Below are 15,759 nucleotides of genomic sequence, written 5' to 3'. Positions count from 1 at the left end.
ACTGAGTGTCCACACCACACAGAAATGTGTCCACACTACATATAAATGTGTCCACACTACATATAAATGTGTCCGCACCACACTGAGTTTGTAAAAACACAAGTAATCACGCCAAATTAGGTGTTCACACAAAACGTGTAAGTTCAATAAAATATCTAAGATGATCTTGTTGTTTAAATACTGAACTGTTTTCAGAAAAGTTTTCCCAAAAATATCGTAGTGAAACACGAAAAAACTGTTTTGAAACATACCGCGGTTAACAGTGAAGTACATTTGTTTTTTGCTTAGTACTTTTGAGCTATTTCTGGTTCTTCCAGAAAATGAATGACTGCACGCGCTGCAGTGCCTTGTAGCTTTCCTTTTGGCCATGGACCCAAGATTTTTGCAATTGATGGAAGTCGTTTATCCAAAGAACTGAGTTTTTTAAACAGGTTTTTTCGAGCTACGTCATGATTTTTATAATGCAGAAGAATGTGCTGCACGTATTCTTGAGCTTCTTCACATGAGCAGGTAGGACTGATGGCTTTCCTTACTCTATACAGGAAGGGCTTCGTGTAGGCTGTACCAAGTCGTAGGCAACGGATGACTGTTTCTACCGATCGGCTAACCTTTAACGGATTATTAAATTCTATACCAGAATCAATGTTATACAACAGAGAGTTTCGCGCACCATTTTCGAACCAGGCTTTTTGAGACAGTTGACAGCTCAGCTTATTTATTAGACACCGTGCATCGCTCATCGATAGAGGTAGCAGTGATATAATATTTTCTTGATGTCCCGCATGTGCAATATGATCAGCTATGTCGTTTCCTGTGATTCTACAGTGGCTTGGCTCCCACTGAACATTATGGTCTGGTTTAAATCTTTTGCTATAGCATACGTCCTCTGTATTTCATATGCGAGCTCACTATCTGTGTTGCTCAAGCTGATTTCTTTTAAAAAAAACTAATGAGGACTGTGAGTCACTGATAACTACCCATAGAAGTGGACCTGGCTGTAAATATATGAAGCGTAAAGCATGGAGTATTGCATAGAGCTCAGCCGTTGTGTATGTTGTGAAATCGCTGAGTTTTAAAGCTTTTCTCGCTTGGTATGCAGGTACAAAGAATGCCGACGTAGAGCTTTGATTCAGACATGATCCGTCGGTGTACACGTGAATATAGTCTTCATAATTGGTATAATGGTGTGTTGAAGTTACTTTGCTCTATTGCAAATACGGGCATATCATTCTTACTATTTCATCCCGCAATGAAAGTTGTAATATCTGGGATAGAGAGTAGCCATGGTGAATGGGATCCACATGGAGGCCAGTATTCCTGCGTAGGCAGTAAACTCTTGAAATCTACCATAGTTTTAGGTATTCTTGCAGCTGATCTCTCCAGAATAGCTCGGTATAGGGGATGAATAGCGTGTTGAGTTGCCAACCGAAGATAATGCCGGCAACTTTCCGTAAATCTCATAGCATTTAAAGTCGGCTGACGAGACTCCGCAATTACTAAAGCATTGGCAGACACTCGTGGTACACCAAGACATATACGAAAGCTTCTGGCCAACAATCTTTGAGTACCCTTCTCTAAGTTGCTTGATATCCCATGTAAACCCGGGGCATAGTAAGCTATTCTTTGTCGAATGATTGCTGAATGTACACGCAATAAAGAAGAGCATGAACTACCCCATCTCACTCCGGCCAGTCGACGCAATATATTGATTAGGAAGTTAACTTTGTCCTCTAATGATTTTATATATGTTGCCCAAGGCAGACGTCTGTCTAAAATAACCCCTAAAATTTTCTGCTGTCGCGCAAGTTATAAGCGCTGAGAAACTATCTGAAGTTTAAATTTTTTAGGGCATTCAATTCTGAATGGAAGTACACATGTTTTCTCATAAGAAATAATCTTGCCTCTGCTCTTAAAGAAATCACTGATTATTGTCAGCCTATCTTGAAGCTTTTGCTGAACTGCTTGAATGCTCGTGTCTGATGCCGAAATGAACAGATCGTCTGCATATATGGAATATTTCAAACAAGTAAGATATTGGACATTTTAGCCATAACACATATAAATGAATATAGGCTTAGTACGCTACCTTGTGGAACTCCTTGACTAACTTCATGCTCTTTACTTTTACCGCCAGCTGTGTCAATGAAAATTTTTCTGCCTCGTAAGAATTCTACAATCCATCTTAGTGTTCTGCCTACTATTCCCAACTGAATTAAACCATGTAGTACATGAGCGTGGCTGGTTGCGTCAAATGCTCGCTTTATATCTAGAAATACTGCAACGACGATTCTTCTACAGCTCCTCCGATGATATACATGTTACATTGTCTAGAATGGTATTCATGGGGCAGCGGAGTTTGCGAAAACCTGTCATATTTTCTGGAAGCACATTCGTACATTACACTCAGCACTGAAGCCTTGCGTCTATCATCTTTTCCATAAGTTTACAAACACAGCTAGTCAGGCTGACAGGGCGGAAAGAATCTGTGGGTAGAGGCGTTTTTCCGGGTTTGAGAATTGGGACCACTCTTGCAACTTTCCAGGAGGGTGGAAGGCATTATGTTTTCCAAGCATCATTAAATATCTTCAACAAAGTATATGTGGCCACAGGACCCAGGTTTTTTAAAGCTGCATATGTTATCAAATCAGAACCAGCTGCTGCCCTTGGTCGGCACCTTGCAAAAGTGTTATTTCATTCTTGCAATGAAAACGGATCATCTAGGTCATCATGAGGTCTATTGAGGTCTATTGAGAGAAAACGGAATCAATGCTTTAATATCCCCAACAGACTTAATGTATTCAGGCGAGTGCCCGGCTGCACGTGGTCGTGTAATATGCTGACAAAATTCATCCGCAACGGTCGTTTCCGGTACGTTCTTCACTAAAGCTAAGGCTCTAAGTGGTTGTTGATGTGTTACTGTCCCACTTGAAAAGCGTAGAGCATTCCATAATTTGAACTCTGGTGTAAGTGGCGTTAGCAAAGTGCAGAATTCCTGCCAGCGCTTTGTGACTAGTCTATCCAGTTGTCGTCTCATGGGGTCATGCGTTTCTCGACAGTCGCGGTAATCTTCAAGTAGACCCGTGCGTCTGTATTTTCTTTCAGCTCTGCGGCGTATGGCCCTAATTCTTACGTATCTAGCGTCTACTCCAGCGTAACCTTCAGGAATTTTAACGAACTTGAAACACTGATTTAATTTGTTTTCTATGAGTCATACTAAGCTGTCAGTGTTAGCAATAGTGTCCACTTGGTGTGATATATAATAACGATATGCTTGCCAGTTAGTTGGCTTTGCTGAGGGCCTATATTTAGAAAAGCGTAGTTTTGGATGCTGTATTAGAATAGGTAAATGATCACTGCCCCTTGCTTCAATGTCTGTTCGCCATGAAGCCCCAGATACAATATCATGTGAGCCAAGCATGAGGTCTAGGCAACTCGAGTAATTGAAACCCCGTAGGAACGTCACTGAACCGTCATTTAACAAGCACAATGAACTATCCTGAATTGCTTTTTGTAGGTCCTTTGCGTGACGATCACAGTATGCACTTCCCCACATGGCATTGTGAGCATTGAAATCTCCGCAATATATCACAGCTTTCGTGTACGTCTGGAAAAGTGCTGTGAATGCAGAAAGCGAGATATTTGTAGAAGGCTGGAGATAAACGCTGACTACTGTTATATTTACTCGACCAAATCTAATCTCACATGCTGCATACTCTGGGTAATCCGATGATGTAGCATTCAACTGCACTGATGGCAGATCTTTTCTCACACGTATCATCCCTCTGCTTGGTCCTGTAGATCTAGAGCACATATACACAACGTAGTTCGATAACCGAAAAGTAGTGTCTACTCCGGCCTCTATATTACATAACACTCGAAAGGAGCTCTGAGTCACAAATTTTCTGAAGTCTGCACACTTAGCGCGAATACTATTCGCATTCCATTGGAAGAATCGCGACATTTTGATAACAATTATTCATGTCTTGCCTGCGCAGTGACTGTTGTGGCTAATTGTAATACTACCTGTTCCATCGACAAGATGGCTTTGACCTCAGGAAGGTGTTAGCCTGTGGGATCGCGGCTAGTTTGGCTTTTAAAGCCGAGAATAACATTGGTATGAAAAGATGAGCTGTCAACACAGAGGAGTTTTCTGGTTGTGTTACACTTACTGGACGCGATGTGCTCATGCTTTCTCGGATGTGAACCACGTGGTTACTTTTCTGTTGAAGTCCCTCCTGAGACTCTTGTCGAGCTTGCTGCTGGCTTGTTGGTGTTCCCGCACTTTTCCCTTGCTTTCGTTGTCCTCTTGCAGCTTGCGCGTACGTCATTACAGGATCCTGGCGTTTAGGTGCTGGCGGTCGTGGAGGCCGTCCAGGGTTCATGGTGTTCATGTTGGGCTAAGGCGCGTCATGCTGTTGCGTGTGACCGTAGATGATGTCACGTTGATATTGAAGAGAAGCCGCCTTGTTCTGCGGGCATCCAGAGAACGAAGCAGCATGGGGCCCCTTGCAATTGGCACACTTAGGTTGTGTTATTGATTTGCAGTCCTTGTGATGGTGGTCTTCGGCGCATATTTTTCAGCGCCTTGTTCTTCGGCAGTTTTTCGCCAAATGTCCAAACCTCTGACAATAATAGCAGCGTCATGCTGGGCCCAGATATTCCTACACTGGATCGCTTGTAAATCGAAGGAATACTTTCTCTGGAAGAGGTCTGTGATATCTGCATTGTAAAATTACACTTCTCATTAGGTGCGATGCAACAGTCCCATCTTCTTGTGGTATGTAACGAGTCTGGCGTCTAGCCGATATCACTCCTGCCTCTCTTAAATATTTTGTAAGTTTTTCTTCTGTGTTCTCTAGAAGCACATGTCTGATTTTGCCTACATTTCACATGTGAGACTCCAGCATGAGTGGCTTTACCAGCAAGCCAGCGACCTGCGCACAAGACAACAAGCTTTTGGCTGAAGCAAGAGAGCTCACGCTGGGTGAGAAACTTCCATCTTTGTTCACTCGGAAAGAACGCACTTTCTCCTTAGCACGTGCAACAATTTCTGAGGCTACAACGTTTGTGTTGTATCTATCTATCTAACTACGGGGCTGTTTGTACTTTTCAGAAGGTTTTCGTTTCCTGTATTGGTCGGATTACCACAGGAATTCCCTCAATTATACTCTTTTAAAATGTCACTTGAGTGAAAGAATATGCTTCCTCATCAGATTCAATATCTTCATCAATGAAGGAGTAGGTCGATGTCCCCTCCTGCATGTTCTCCGTCTGCTACTCCACTCTCACCCTTTTCGCAGAGCTTACTTCGTTCGACATGTCCTCCGCTTTCCTCATCGCCTCCAAAACGAGTGTTGGTGTCCTGATGTAAGAAACCCTGGTAGAACCAGGTTGACTCACATGCCCGTCGGTTCCGAAGCCATGCTGTGGTAAAAGTGGCCCTTGCCACGCTTGTGCATCCTGGCTGGTTCCGTCCACCACAGTGACGGTGAAACGTCGGCGCTCAGTACCGTCACACCACTTCCTGCTGTCAGGAGTCGCAGATAATGTCCTCAACACTGTAAATCGCTTTTCACGGCTGAAAAAAACCTAATTTGCAGGAACATAGAAAGCAAAGAGCGTCTCTCTTCTTACGGGGCTATTTGTACGGATGTGGGCACAACAACGAAAAACAAGATGCATCAAAGACGCATCGTGAAAATGTGGACAAGGTGCGCGGGCATACACGTGTCTTTCGTACTACGTTTTTTTCCTTTCTTTACTTCTTTTTTAATTCTTTCGTTTTTCTTCATTCCCTTCTTTCTTCTCTCTTTGTTTTTTGTTTGTTTGTTTCTTTGCTTTTTCTTCATTTCTTTATTTCTCCCTTTCTTTGTTTCTTTCTTTCTTTTTTTTCTTTCCGAGAAAGGAGGAAGTGCTGAGAAATGCTCCCTGTTCTGTCCTACATCAATAGGCCCCGCGCCGTGCTCCCGACCGGGTTGCAGAAATTAGGTGCCTTTTCTCATCTTCTAACCACTACCACCTCTATTCTAGGGAAGGAATTTGACCTTCATCCTTGACTTGACATTTCAACATTTGAGTTGATACAGAAACATTGATGGTCGTTCCTATATATTTCCAGGCAACAAAGAAATATTGCCACGTGAGCGCCAAGTCACAATGAAGAAAAATCGCATTATGCTATCAGAAATGGCCGTTCACCTCGAAGCTGATGATCGAAAGTGCACCAGTTTGTGTAAAACGCCACTCCTGATTCCGCATGTGACAGGCGCGTCATCGACAACTACACTTTGCGCCCCACGCACTATCTTTCTATTTAAAATTGAAGCATTTCTTAGCGAACATCGGCAAGTTTGCATCTATCTATCTATCTATCTATCTATCTATCTATCTATCTATCTATCTATCTATCTATCTATCTATCTATCTATCTATCTATCTATCTATCTATCTATCTATCTATCTATCTATCTATCTATCTATCTATCTATCTAGACACCTACGACTTTTAGCTGTCCTGACCACTTAGATAATGGCATCTATACCAAAATTTGTGCGGCATAGCAGAACTGTACGACGAGCAGAAGTGACTAGTCATAACACAAAAAGTATGACGTGTTTGTGATAACTGTCATGATATATATGTCCTGGTCTCGCTGTTCCTCAGGTGGTTTCATTGACATGACATATCGCAAATGTTGTATGGTATGGCATAGCTGCATGGCGAAAGGAAGTGCAGGCCCTAACGTGTAAATCATGACATTCGTGTTATGTAACAACATGACTACATGCCACGCTCATGATGCGCTCGTGGTCGTGTCGCTAACTCCCCATACATAAAATTTGGTAATATGTGCTGTGAATAGAAAATGAAATTATTTGACCGGTGTAAACATGATAATCACGACATGCGTGTCATGTTGGCGCATGACTACATACCACGCTCATGATGCGCTCGCGGTCGTGTCGCTAGCTTCACATACACCAAACATGGTACTACGTGACGTGAATGCATGACTGAGGTATGTGACTAATGCAAACATGATAATCATGACATGTGTGTCTTCTAAGAACATGATTACATGCCATGCATATGATGCGCTCACGGCTCTCTCGCTAGCTTCACATATGCCAAATTCGGTCTAAATAACATGAACGGACGACAAATGTAAATGACACGCCAAAACATGATAATCCTTACATGCGTGTCATGTAAAATATGACTACATGCTACGCTCATAGCGTGCTCGTGGCCTTTTAGCTTTCTTCATAGATACAGATTTCGTATTACGTGACGTGATCGAGTGACTGAGACCAAATGCCAGCCGCAAACATGATATTAAGACATGAAAGTCATGTACCGTACAACTTGCGTTCGCCTCGTAACGTTGTGCTGATTTTGATGTGACAATCAAGCCTTTCTCACTTTTGCTTCTCATATCATCAATTCTCACTGAACATTGGGTCTACCCACTTTTCTTCTGTTATATTTTCTTTTCGTACTACACTACTGAAACGCGTGAGTTATGACAAGCATCGCTTGAATACCCACATTTCGTCCAACGAGAGCACATCGAATAATTGGCTAAACTTGTAGACTCCTGTTGTTCGCGCATCAACGCAGCCATCACTTTCACGTTTCACTCTGATTTGATCTAAGCTGCTTAAATATGCACGTTGTAGTATTTAAGATTCCCTAATAAAAAGATCATGAGGGTACTGAGAATGAACCTATGTTTAGTTGATCGATAATGCGAGTTCATTAAACATAATACCACGTTGTGGTGACGTTGACGAAGGCACCAGCTGGTGGGTTCAAAAAAGAACCTTTTGTTTGGGTGAACCTGTGCTCACCAAACGACAAGACACACTACCTGCTGTATACTGTATACTGATAGCGGCTAACAAAGTGTCGTCCTTCGGTAATCTGGTGTTTGTTGAGTTTCTTCAGCACTTATGTGCCTAGGAACATTTTATTCTAATTGCTTCCTCACGGAATGATCTTCAACAGTCGCGAAGCTGCGGAAACAATGCGGCACCTTGCGACAAAGATTTTTAATGGTTTTTGGGGCTGAAACTTAAAGGGCCTCTGCAACACTTTTGGGACAGCCTTATTGAGTAGCGGAACGCGTATAGCGATGATTACTGAGGCGATTGCATTAAGAATGATTGAAAGTGGTGCACGCAATGTGAAGTTATGAGTCCTCAAATTTGAAGACTCGAGCAGGCAACGATGAGAAACTTTTTCTGCCTTTCACTCGCCTGCTGAAGTCAAAGACTGCTTCGAATCACAGCGCGCGTCTCATAAAGACATTCCGGAAATATGACCTCAGTGTGGCTTTCACACAATATCTCGCTACCGCTCTTTTTGACGGCGTCGTTAGCATATTTGCTATGAATCACGTGTGTCGGGTAGCAGACGCTCCCATGGTCACGCTGTATAAGATACATATACGCTTCGGGCGGGGTTTCTTCTCGGCTTGCATGCAAGACGCGTTCCACGGCAACGCGGGCGTCTACCATCTGTCGCATTTTTGGCTCACTAAAAACGCGGTATGCGTTTCCGCGTTTACTTGCAGGCGTACCATAGCCGCATTCGCAGGCTTTGTGTTGTGTCCATTCTTCTGAAAGTACATTATTTAGAAACAGCAATTGTTTCTTTCTGAGAAAGTATATGTAAAGTTTATGATGTTTTTAGGGTTCTCTCGTATTGCCTAGCTACCGTCATATAAATATTGCAAGCAATCGCCGAGGTCAGGCCAATCAAAAGCGAATGGTGTTTGTTGTCACATCAATGCCAAGACGTCACTACCTATAAAATATAGCCGATGTGTGTCACCGTAGTCTGAAATCGAGATAGTTTGTTTGGTATAACTGCGTCGATTTTGGTGTTGCCATGTGCGCAACAGTACCGGCGCGTTCCACTGCACGAGAAGAACCGATAAAAAATACATGCTCAAGAAGTGTCGCAGGGTTCCTTTAAATAAATTAAAATGAAGTTCATAAACATGCTTGGCTATATCCTGCAAGATGTTCACAGTGCCGATGAAGAGGCATGAGACATTAAATGAATGAATGAATCTATCTATCTATCTATCTATCTATCTATCTATCTATCTATCTATCTATCTATCTATCTATCTATCTATCTATCTATCTATCTATCTATCTATCTATCTATCTATCTATCTATCTATCTATCTATCTATCTATCTATCTATCTATCTATTCATCTATCTGTTCGTATATCCTACTACGTATGGTGCCGTCGACATTGCCCGCTTAACTTATTAATGCCCAAAGTGGCATAATACGAATTGAAGGTATGGCGAACATGACTGTCTGATTCATATGTAAAGAACGTAAAAATTTCGCAGTGCTCGTCGTTGACAGAACAATATAACACTAAAGGTCAATAACAATTCATGTCAGAGTAAAACCTTACTGTATGACAACTTCTAAAATTGCAATGTTATCAACAGTAGCGCCCTACTCATTGTGAAATCAAGCTAAATGTGTCTCACAACGTGTGACACGATTGGTACATTTTATTGCGATAGCTATTGTAAAGGCACTCTCAGTTAGATTGTGTCACCAGCTTCACCTTCGCTTTCGGTATATGAACACGTATCTTCATATAAGTAAATGCAAGAATGTAAAATAAATCAGAAAAAGGCTCCGCCACGCACAATCGAAATTGGGACCTCTAAGTCTCGAGAGCGAAGCGTTATCGACTGAGTCACCAAGGATCACGCCCTTGAACATTCAAACGGCAAGCTATTTATATCTACAACTTACCGCTAGTGACGGGCATGTCGGAGGGGGTCTATTGTTTTTTTAGAATTACCAGCAAGATAGCGCAATGAGCGCATGTTGCCTAAAGTACCACATCGTCCCGACGAGGCAGCCAGAGCTCGCACCTCCCTCGCGCAATTCGCCCCGTGGATAGCAGGAGGTTGACGCCCTTACATCATGGTGGGGAAAATCGTACGTCTTGGGTGGCCTTCGACTTCGACTCGAACGTTTCCGTTGTAGTTACCGGGTGCACAAACGTCACTGTGATTGCTGCATAGTCTCCGTTTTCGAAAAAAACGCTCTTTTCAAACACATGAAGTAACAACGGAGATGTTTTTCGCGTTCATCTGTACCTGAGAGCATGTTTCGTGCGTCCTTTATGCATGAGAAACGCTGGACACATTTAGATCTGCTGGCCATTTTGCGCGTGACAATCCAATTGGCTGATATCACGTTTATTGCTTTGCCTTTGCGGCCAAGCTGTGACTTTCTTTTTTAAGTGATCCCGTTGACGTGAAGCATCTAACTACAATAAATCTCTAGTAATCAAACTAGCTGCAAAAACAACAATAAACCTTCCATGTATAAAAGGCTCAATAGGAGCCTGCTTTACCATTACTTTTTGATCTATAGAAAAAAATCATCTGGCATCGAGTGCTTCAAAAGGTTTGTTTTGGCCGGGTTAGGCGGTAGAGCTCATGCCTTCTAGCGGGGTCCAGTTAACCAAGCAAACAGAAAAGGGTTCAATAGCCGTTGTTGCTACTGTGGCTTCTGCTACTTTCGCTTTGCTGATACTGTCAGGAACCGCGTAGTAAAGGCGGGTATCTTTGAGCATGGCAAGAGTGATGTTAACATGCCCGCTTTCATACGGATGATTTGAAGTGCGCTAACGTTATGCAGAGAATTAAAACATCAGCTATTTTAAAAAGCATTTCTTTGACTCTAAAGTAGCACTGCGGTTTCGGCACGGCTATTTCAACAATCAACGTCGGCTTAGCATTTACTTTAGTTTCCCCTCATGTACATTCCTCCAGTCAAGTGTGGCACACATCCGAATATCACTAGCCGTGTTATATGGGATCACGCCACCGGTCATATACGGCTCGTAATTACTCCCGAAGAGTGAAACAGTCATTTATTACTTCAAATGCGAGATAATGAAAAAACGGCGGCTGAAACAGCGTTGTTAACACGAAGCTAAAAAATCAATATACTTGGGATGATAGCTGGAATCGAACCCAGGCATTCTATGTGGCTGGTAACTATGCAACCTCAAGAGATATGCCAGGTCCTGAAACTACACAGGAGAGAAAAACAGCACTCAAAATCTTGACAAACACACATGAAGACGGATGTCGACAACGCTAGTCGTCGTCCATCTTTCTGCGTTTTTGTCAAAATTTTCAGCGTTGTTTTTCTTCTTTTGAATTATGTAGGCACTCGTCCAAGTCTTGATCATGAAACTGCTTTGTCCTGTGCAGGCATGAAGTGAGCGCAATATCACATATAGTTGCAGTGCTGGCTATCGCATTTTATGACAAGGTGACCTTAGCATATGTATTCATTTGTTTATATGGGTATAGCGCACCACGACAAGGACACAAAAAGAGACACACACACGTAGTGCTGTGTGTGTGTGTCTCTCTCTTTTTGTGGGCTTGTCGTGGTGCGCTATATTCATTTAAAGGATGAACTCGAATCAACTAGCCCGGCAATGCGCCTTACCAAGTATTCATATGGCTGCGCAAGACACATTTCAGCGTGAATAGACCATCGAGCAATGGCTAACAAATTATATATGTGTGATAATTACGTCATTGCATCGTATTGCGTGCCCTTCGTTTCGATAAATTGTTTTGATAAAAGCCTGTGCTGTAACACGACAGCTGACGTTACGTCTGACCCTAAGTTACTCTTCAGTCGCCAGTGTAGCCGGCGTGCCTGGTATACCACGGATGTGTTTCCCACCTACTTTTTTTACTAAAACACATATAATCACCTCTTAACGTTGGCTCAAATGAAAGGTAGCATAAGCAGCTGCTATGTGAGTGCTTCACACGAATTTATACAGCGTGCGAATCCGCCGATATTTCAGTGTTAATATGTCAATTATTGCCCACATCAAAGGTTGAACGTTTACTATGATTCCACAAATGTAGAACTTCCGACAATGCCCTTGCCCCATCCCCGGCATATTACAAATTGCTAAAAAATGAGGGTTTCAACGTTATCACAGCTTGTAATGTACGCGTCCAGGTCTGTGTAGAGCGTGCGAGCCACCGGCTTTTGTAGGGTTTGCTCTGCCGTCCCTGAAATTTGCCGCGTGAATATTTAGCCGCACTTGCTCATAACACATCCCAACAGAGCCCGAAACTATCGCAACATCCCGCCCCGCAAAGCAAAAACCGGGTGCTCGCACGCTCTACACAGACGTGGACATGGCTGTGCATGAGCCATATTTTATCATCTGTTTCTAGAAGTGAAGAAAAAACAATTGAAATGCTACATTAAAGTTTACACCATATGTAACAACGCAATGCGCAATTCACTCATTTCATGATAAAAGTCATGTTTGACGACCTTACCTGACCAAAGTGAGAAGCGTGAATACGCTCCCTGGAGGCGTGTAACATCAACATAATGAATGGATAATGTATAAGGTACACGCAGAAGGACAGCCTGCTTAGAGGTGCAAAGAAGCTCGATGATAGAAATCGACCGACGAACCCTGCAAAAAGAATATTTCAAATAAAGCAGAACTCTTATTACTTCATCGTAATCACAGTGCAGTGCTGATAATTATTCCACGTAAATCAAATACTGTCTGGAAGTGCTGATATTGTAATACTTCACACCCTCTTTGTTGAAAGGAAGGGCATAATGAGGTAATAATCGCTAAGTAAAAACAGCTGAAGAAGACGAAGACACTAAAACACAATGCACTTACAAGTGCGGAATTTACAAATGAAATACTCAATGCAATGACTGCTCTTATTACATCGCACAAAACTGCGCACACTATTCCTGTCGACTCGCCAAACAAAACCACCGAAAACAATGTACCAACGCGCCCAATTCAAAGTCCGGCTCGAGGTAATAATAACTTGGAGTTTACTTCCCAAAACCACACTATGAATATGAGAAATGCCATAGTGAAGGCTTCCTAATGCTTTGTTCATATGTTGCTTTTTAACGTGCAATGACATCACACAGTACACGGGCGTGTACTATTTGGCTGATCATCATCGTCATCATTAGCCTGGCTACATCCACTTCAGGACAAAGTCCTCTCCCATGTTCCGCCAGTTAACCTGGTCTTGTGCTTGCTGCTGCCAATTTATACCCGCAAACTTCTTAATATCATCTGCCCACCTAACCTTCTGTCTCCCCCTAACCCGCTTGCCTTCTCTGGGAATCCAGTTAGTTACCCTTAATGGCCAGCGGTTATCCTGTCTAAGCGCTATATGCCCGGCCCATGTCCATTTCTTCTTCTTGATTTCAACTATGATATCCTTGACCCCCGTTTGTTCCCTAATCCACTCTGCTCTCTTCTTGCCTCTTAAGGTTACACCTCCCATTTTTTCCATTGCTCACTGCGTCATCCTCAATTTAAGCTGAACCCTCTTTGTAAGTCTCCAAGTTTCTGCTCCATAGCTAAGTACCGGCAAGATACAGCTGTTATATACCTTCCTCTTGAAGAATAGTGCTATCTACCTGTTATAATTTGAGAGTGCTTGCCGAATGTGCTCCACCCCATTCTTATTCTTCTAGTTACTTCAATCTCGTGGTTCGGCTCTGCGGTTATTACCTGCCCTAAGTAGACATAGTATTTTACTATTTGGCTATCGAAGTATAATTATCACTTCTCGATCACAATATCGCACCACTTGTTTTACATGCTGCTGCTCTTGCCAAAGTCGTATACACAGATGTGGACAGCTATGAGTTTGTATACGGATGTTTCATCGCCTTGTTTTGTTCGTGTCGGGTGATTTCGACGCAGAGAACTTCAAAGTGAGGAGGTAGTCGGCGTGGTATTAGCCCTTGGGAGGGCTATTAGGAGATACGCCATCCTCTTCAGAGAGTTTCTACAGCCAATCTTAAAGTTGACTTTTCATGGGTCAATCATTTTAATGGGAGAACTGGCGTCTTCCTGAATTGAGAACATAATTTATACGAGCCACGAAGCGAAGCTTGGCAGTTTATGTTCCGTGTAAACAGTAGTACAGAGGTAGTGATTTGACGATAGAAACGATACTTCTAGCTGGAACTTGAGAGGCAGCCCGGTGAAGCGTCACTGGGTGACAAGCAAAAAAGAGAGGACACCTTCTAGAGTAATAAGTTCCCACAATGCTGAGTTCCACATCGGGATACCCCCCTCTCCAGGAGAGAAACTGGCCGGAGGCACTGGGAATCACACTCATTACTTCGGAGTAGGGCTGTTTTTCTCGAGTATCGTATCACATATTCCGTCGCACTTATGAATTCGTCTTGACGTTTTTATCAGTGCTATTATATGGCAGATGTTCATAAATAAACTAGCGAATTTGTTCTCGCAAAGAGACAACCTTCATGTTAGAAGAAGAAACCTAGACTCTTCTCGTGCACGCACGCATTACCAAATTGACTGAAGGGCGCAACAGTTTATTATCACTTTTTGGTCATGCTATGAAATTCAGCAGGTGGTATACTTTTCCAACGCGAAAATTTGCAAGTTTTACGCCAATGAACTAAGTTCAAAGAGATGCTTCGAGAAAGTATGTATGTTTTTTTTAAATGAATATTTTTAACGCCTCATGCGAACGCTGTTTTCATTGTATGTGTTTTTCAAAGGTATGCAGACTTTAGTATTGTTCCTACAACACGCAAGAAAGTCAATAAGTGCATTTAGCGGCACAAAGTGATGATGACTGATGCTAATGGCTGATGATAACTATGCATGATTGACATGGCTTAACACTTTATGCGATTCTACGCCTGTGCTCCGCAATACAGTCCTATCTGAATATAACGACCACAAGTAAAATATACTTTCATTTATTTAACAGTATTTTAATACCCAAATAGTTTTCGACGTTCTTGCATAGAAAAATCCACCGTTCATTGAACAAAAGTACTTACTCAGAACACTTTGTATAACGGACTTCATGCAGTACAGAGAACCTCAAGAAGTTGTCTTTGCCTCAAAATACGGCAGGTTTTTTAATGATGATGACGAGGATGATGTCAGTGGTCTTCCCCTTATAATGGGGGGTGTGGGGGGGGCTCTTTTGGTTACTGAATGGGAGGATAACTAAAGAAACAAAAAGAAGAAAACTTACAACAGGTAATTAACCTTACAATTGTTCACTGTCTCCCTGAACACCATCTGAGAAGTCGTGCTCTTGTTATTGATGCCGCTGCCAGGGGGTGGCAAATTGGTATCGCGGCTGCCACCTCCACCTGGTGTGCCGAAGATTTGCATAAAGCCCAGCGTTTCAGGTAGTGTGGTACAATCTGTCTGACGAGGACACAGACGTTTATCGTAAAGAGCAATGTGCTTATTGTTCCCTTCGTCTTTCCCGCATGCCCTGCACTGGAAAGTATCGTCATCCAGTGACGGGTCGAAGTGGCGTCGATACACTGAAGAGCGGGAAGCTCAAACACTAGCTTCAAAAAAAGAGGACGCACTGCCGACGCTATTCTCTTATGGTCCCTCTGCAGAGATAGTGGTCTTATGTGCTCTGTATAGAGCCAAGCTAGGTTACATCTCCATAGCCGCCTGCCACATCGACCTCTTTGCTTTCACTGTGCTTCGAACTCCTACAACCCAGTTTCTCTCACTGTTCTGGACCAAGTCTGTTGAAAGGGAGAACTGGTGGCACAGATATTTGATACGCCTGTGCGATGGTGTGCTTATGCCAATGATTGTTAAAAATCTAAATACGCGATGCATCTGCCTTTCGTTGTCTAGCAAAATGAGCCTTT

General features: G+C 42.8%; 1 protein-coding gene across 1 annotated transcript in view; it reads right to left on the bottom strand.

Moving 5' to 3' along the window:
* The window catches only part of LOC119162396 (nose resistant to fluoxetine protein 6), an 82,271-nt gene that overhangs the window by 740 nt on the left and 65,772 nt on the right, over window positions 1-15,759 (bottom strand). Inside the window, exon 11 of the mRNA XM_037414790.2 lies at window positions 12,378-12,520. Within this exon, the coding sequence (XP_037270687.2) occupies window positions 12,378-12,520 (143 nt within the window). The remainder of the gene's footprint in view (window positions 1-12,377; window positions 12,521-15,759) is intronic.

Source organism: Rhipicephalus microplus, chromosome X (assembly GCF_043290135.1).
Source record: "Rhipicephalus microplus isolate Deutch F79 chromosome X, USDA_Rmic, whole genome shotgun sequence".
Classification (NCBI taxonomy): domain Eukaryota; kingdom Metazoa; phylum Arthropoda; class Arachnida; order Ixodida; family Ixodidae; genus Rhipicephalus; species Rhipicephalus microplus.
This window is presented reverse-complemented; position numbering and strand designations above follow the sequence as displayed.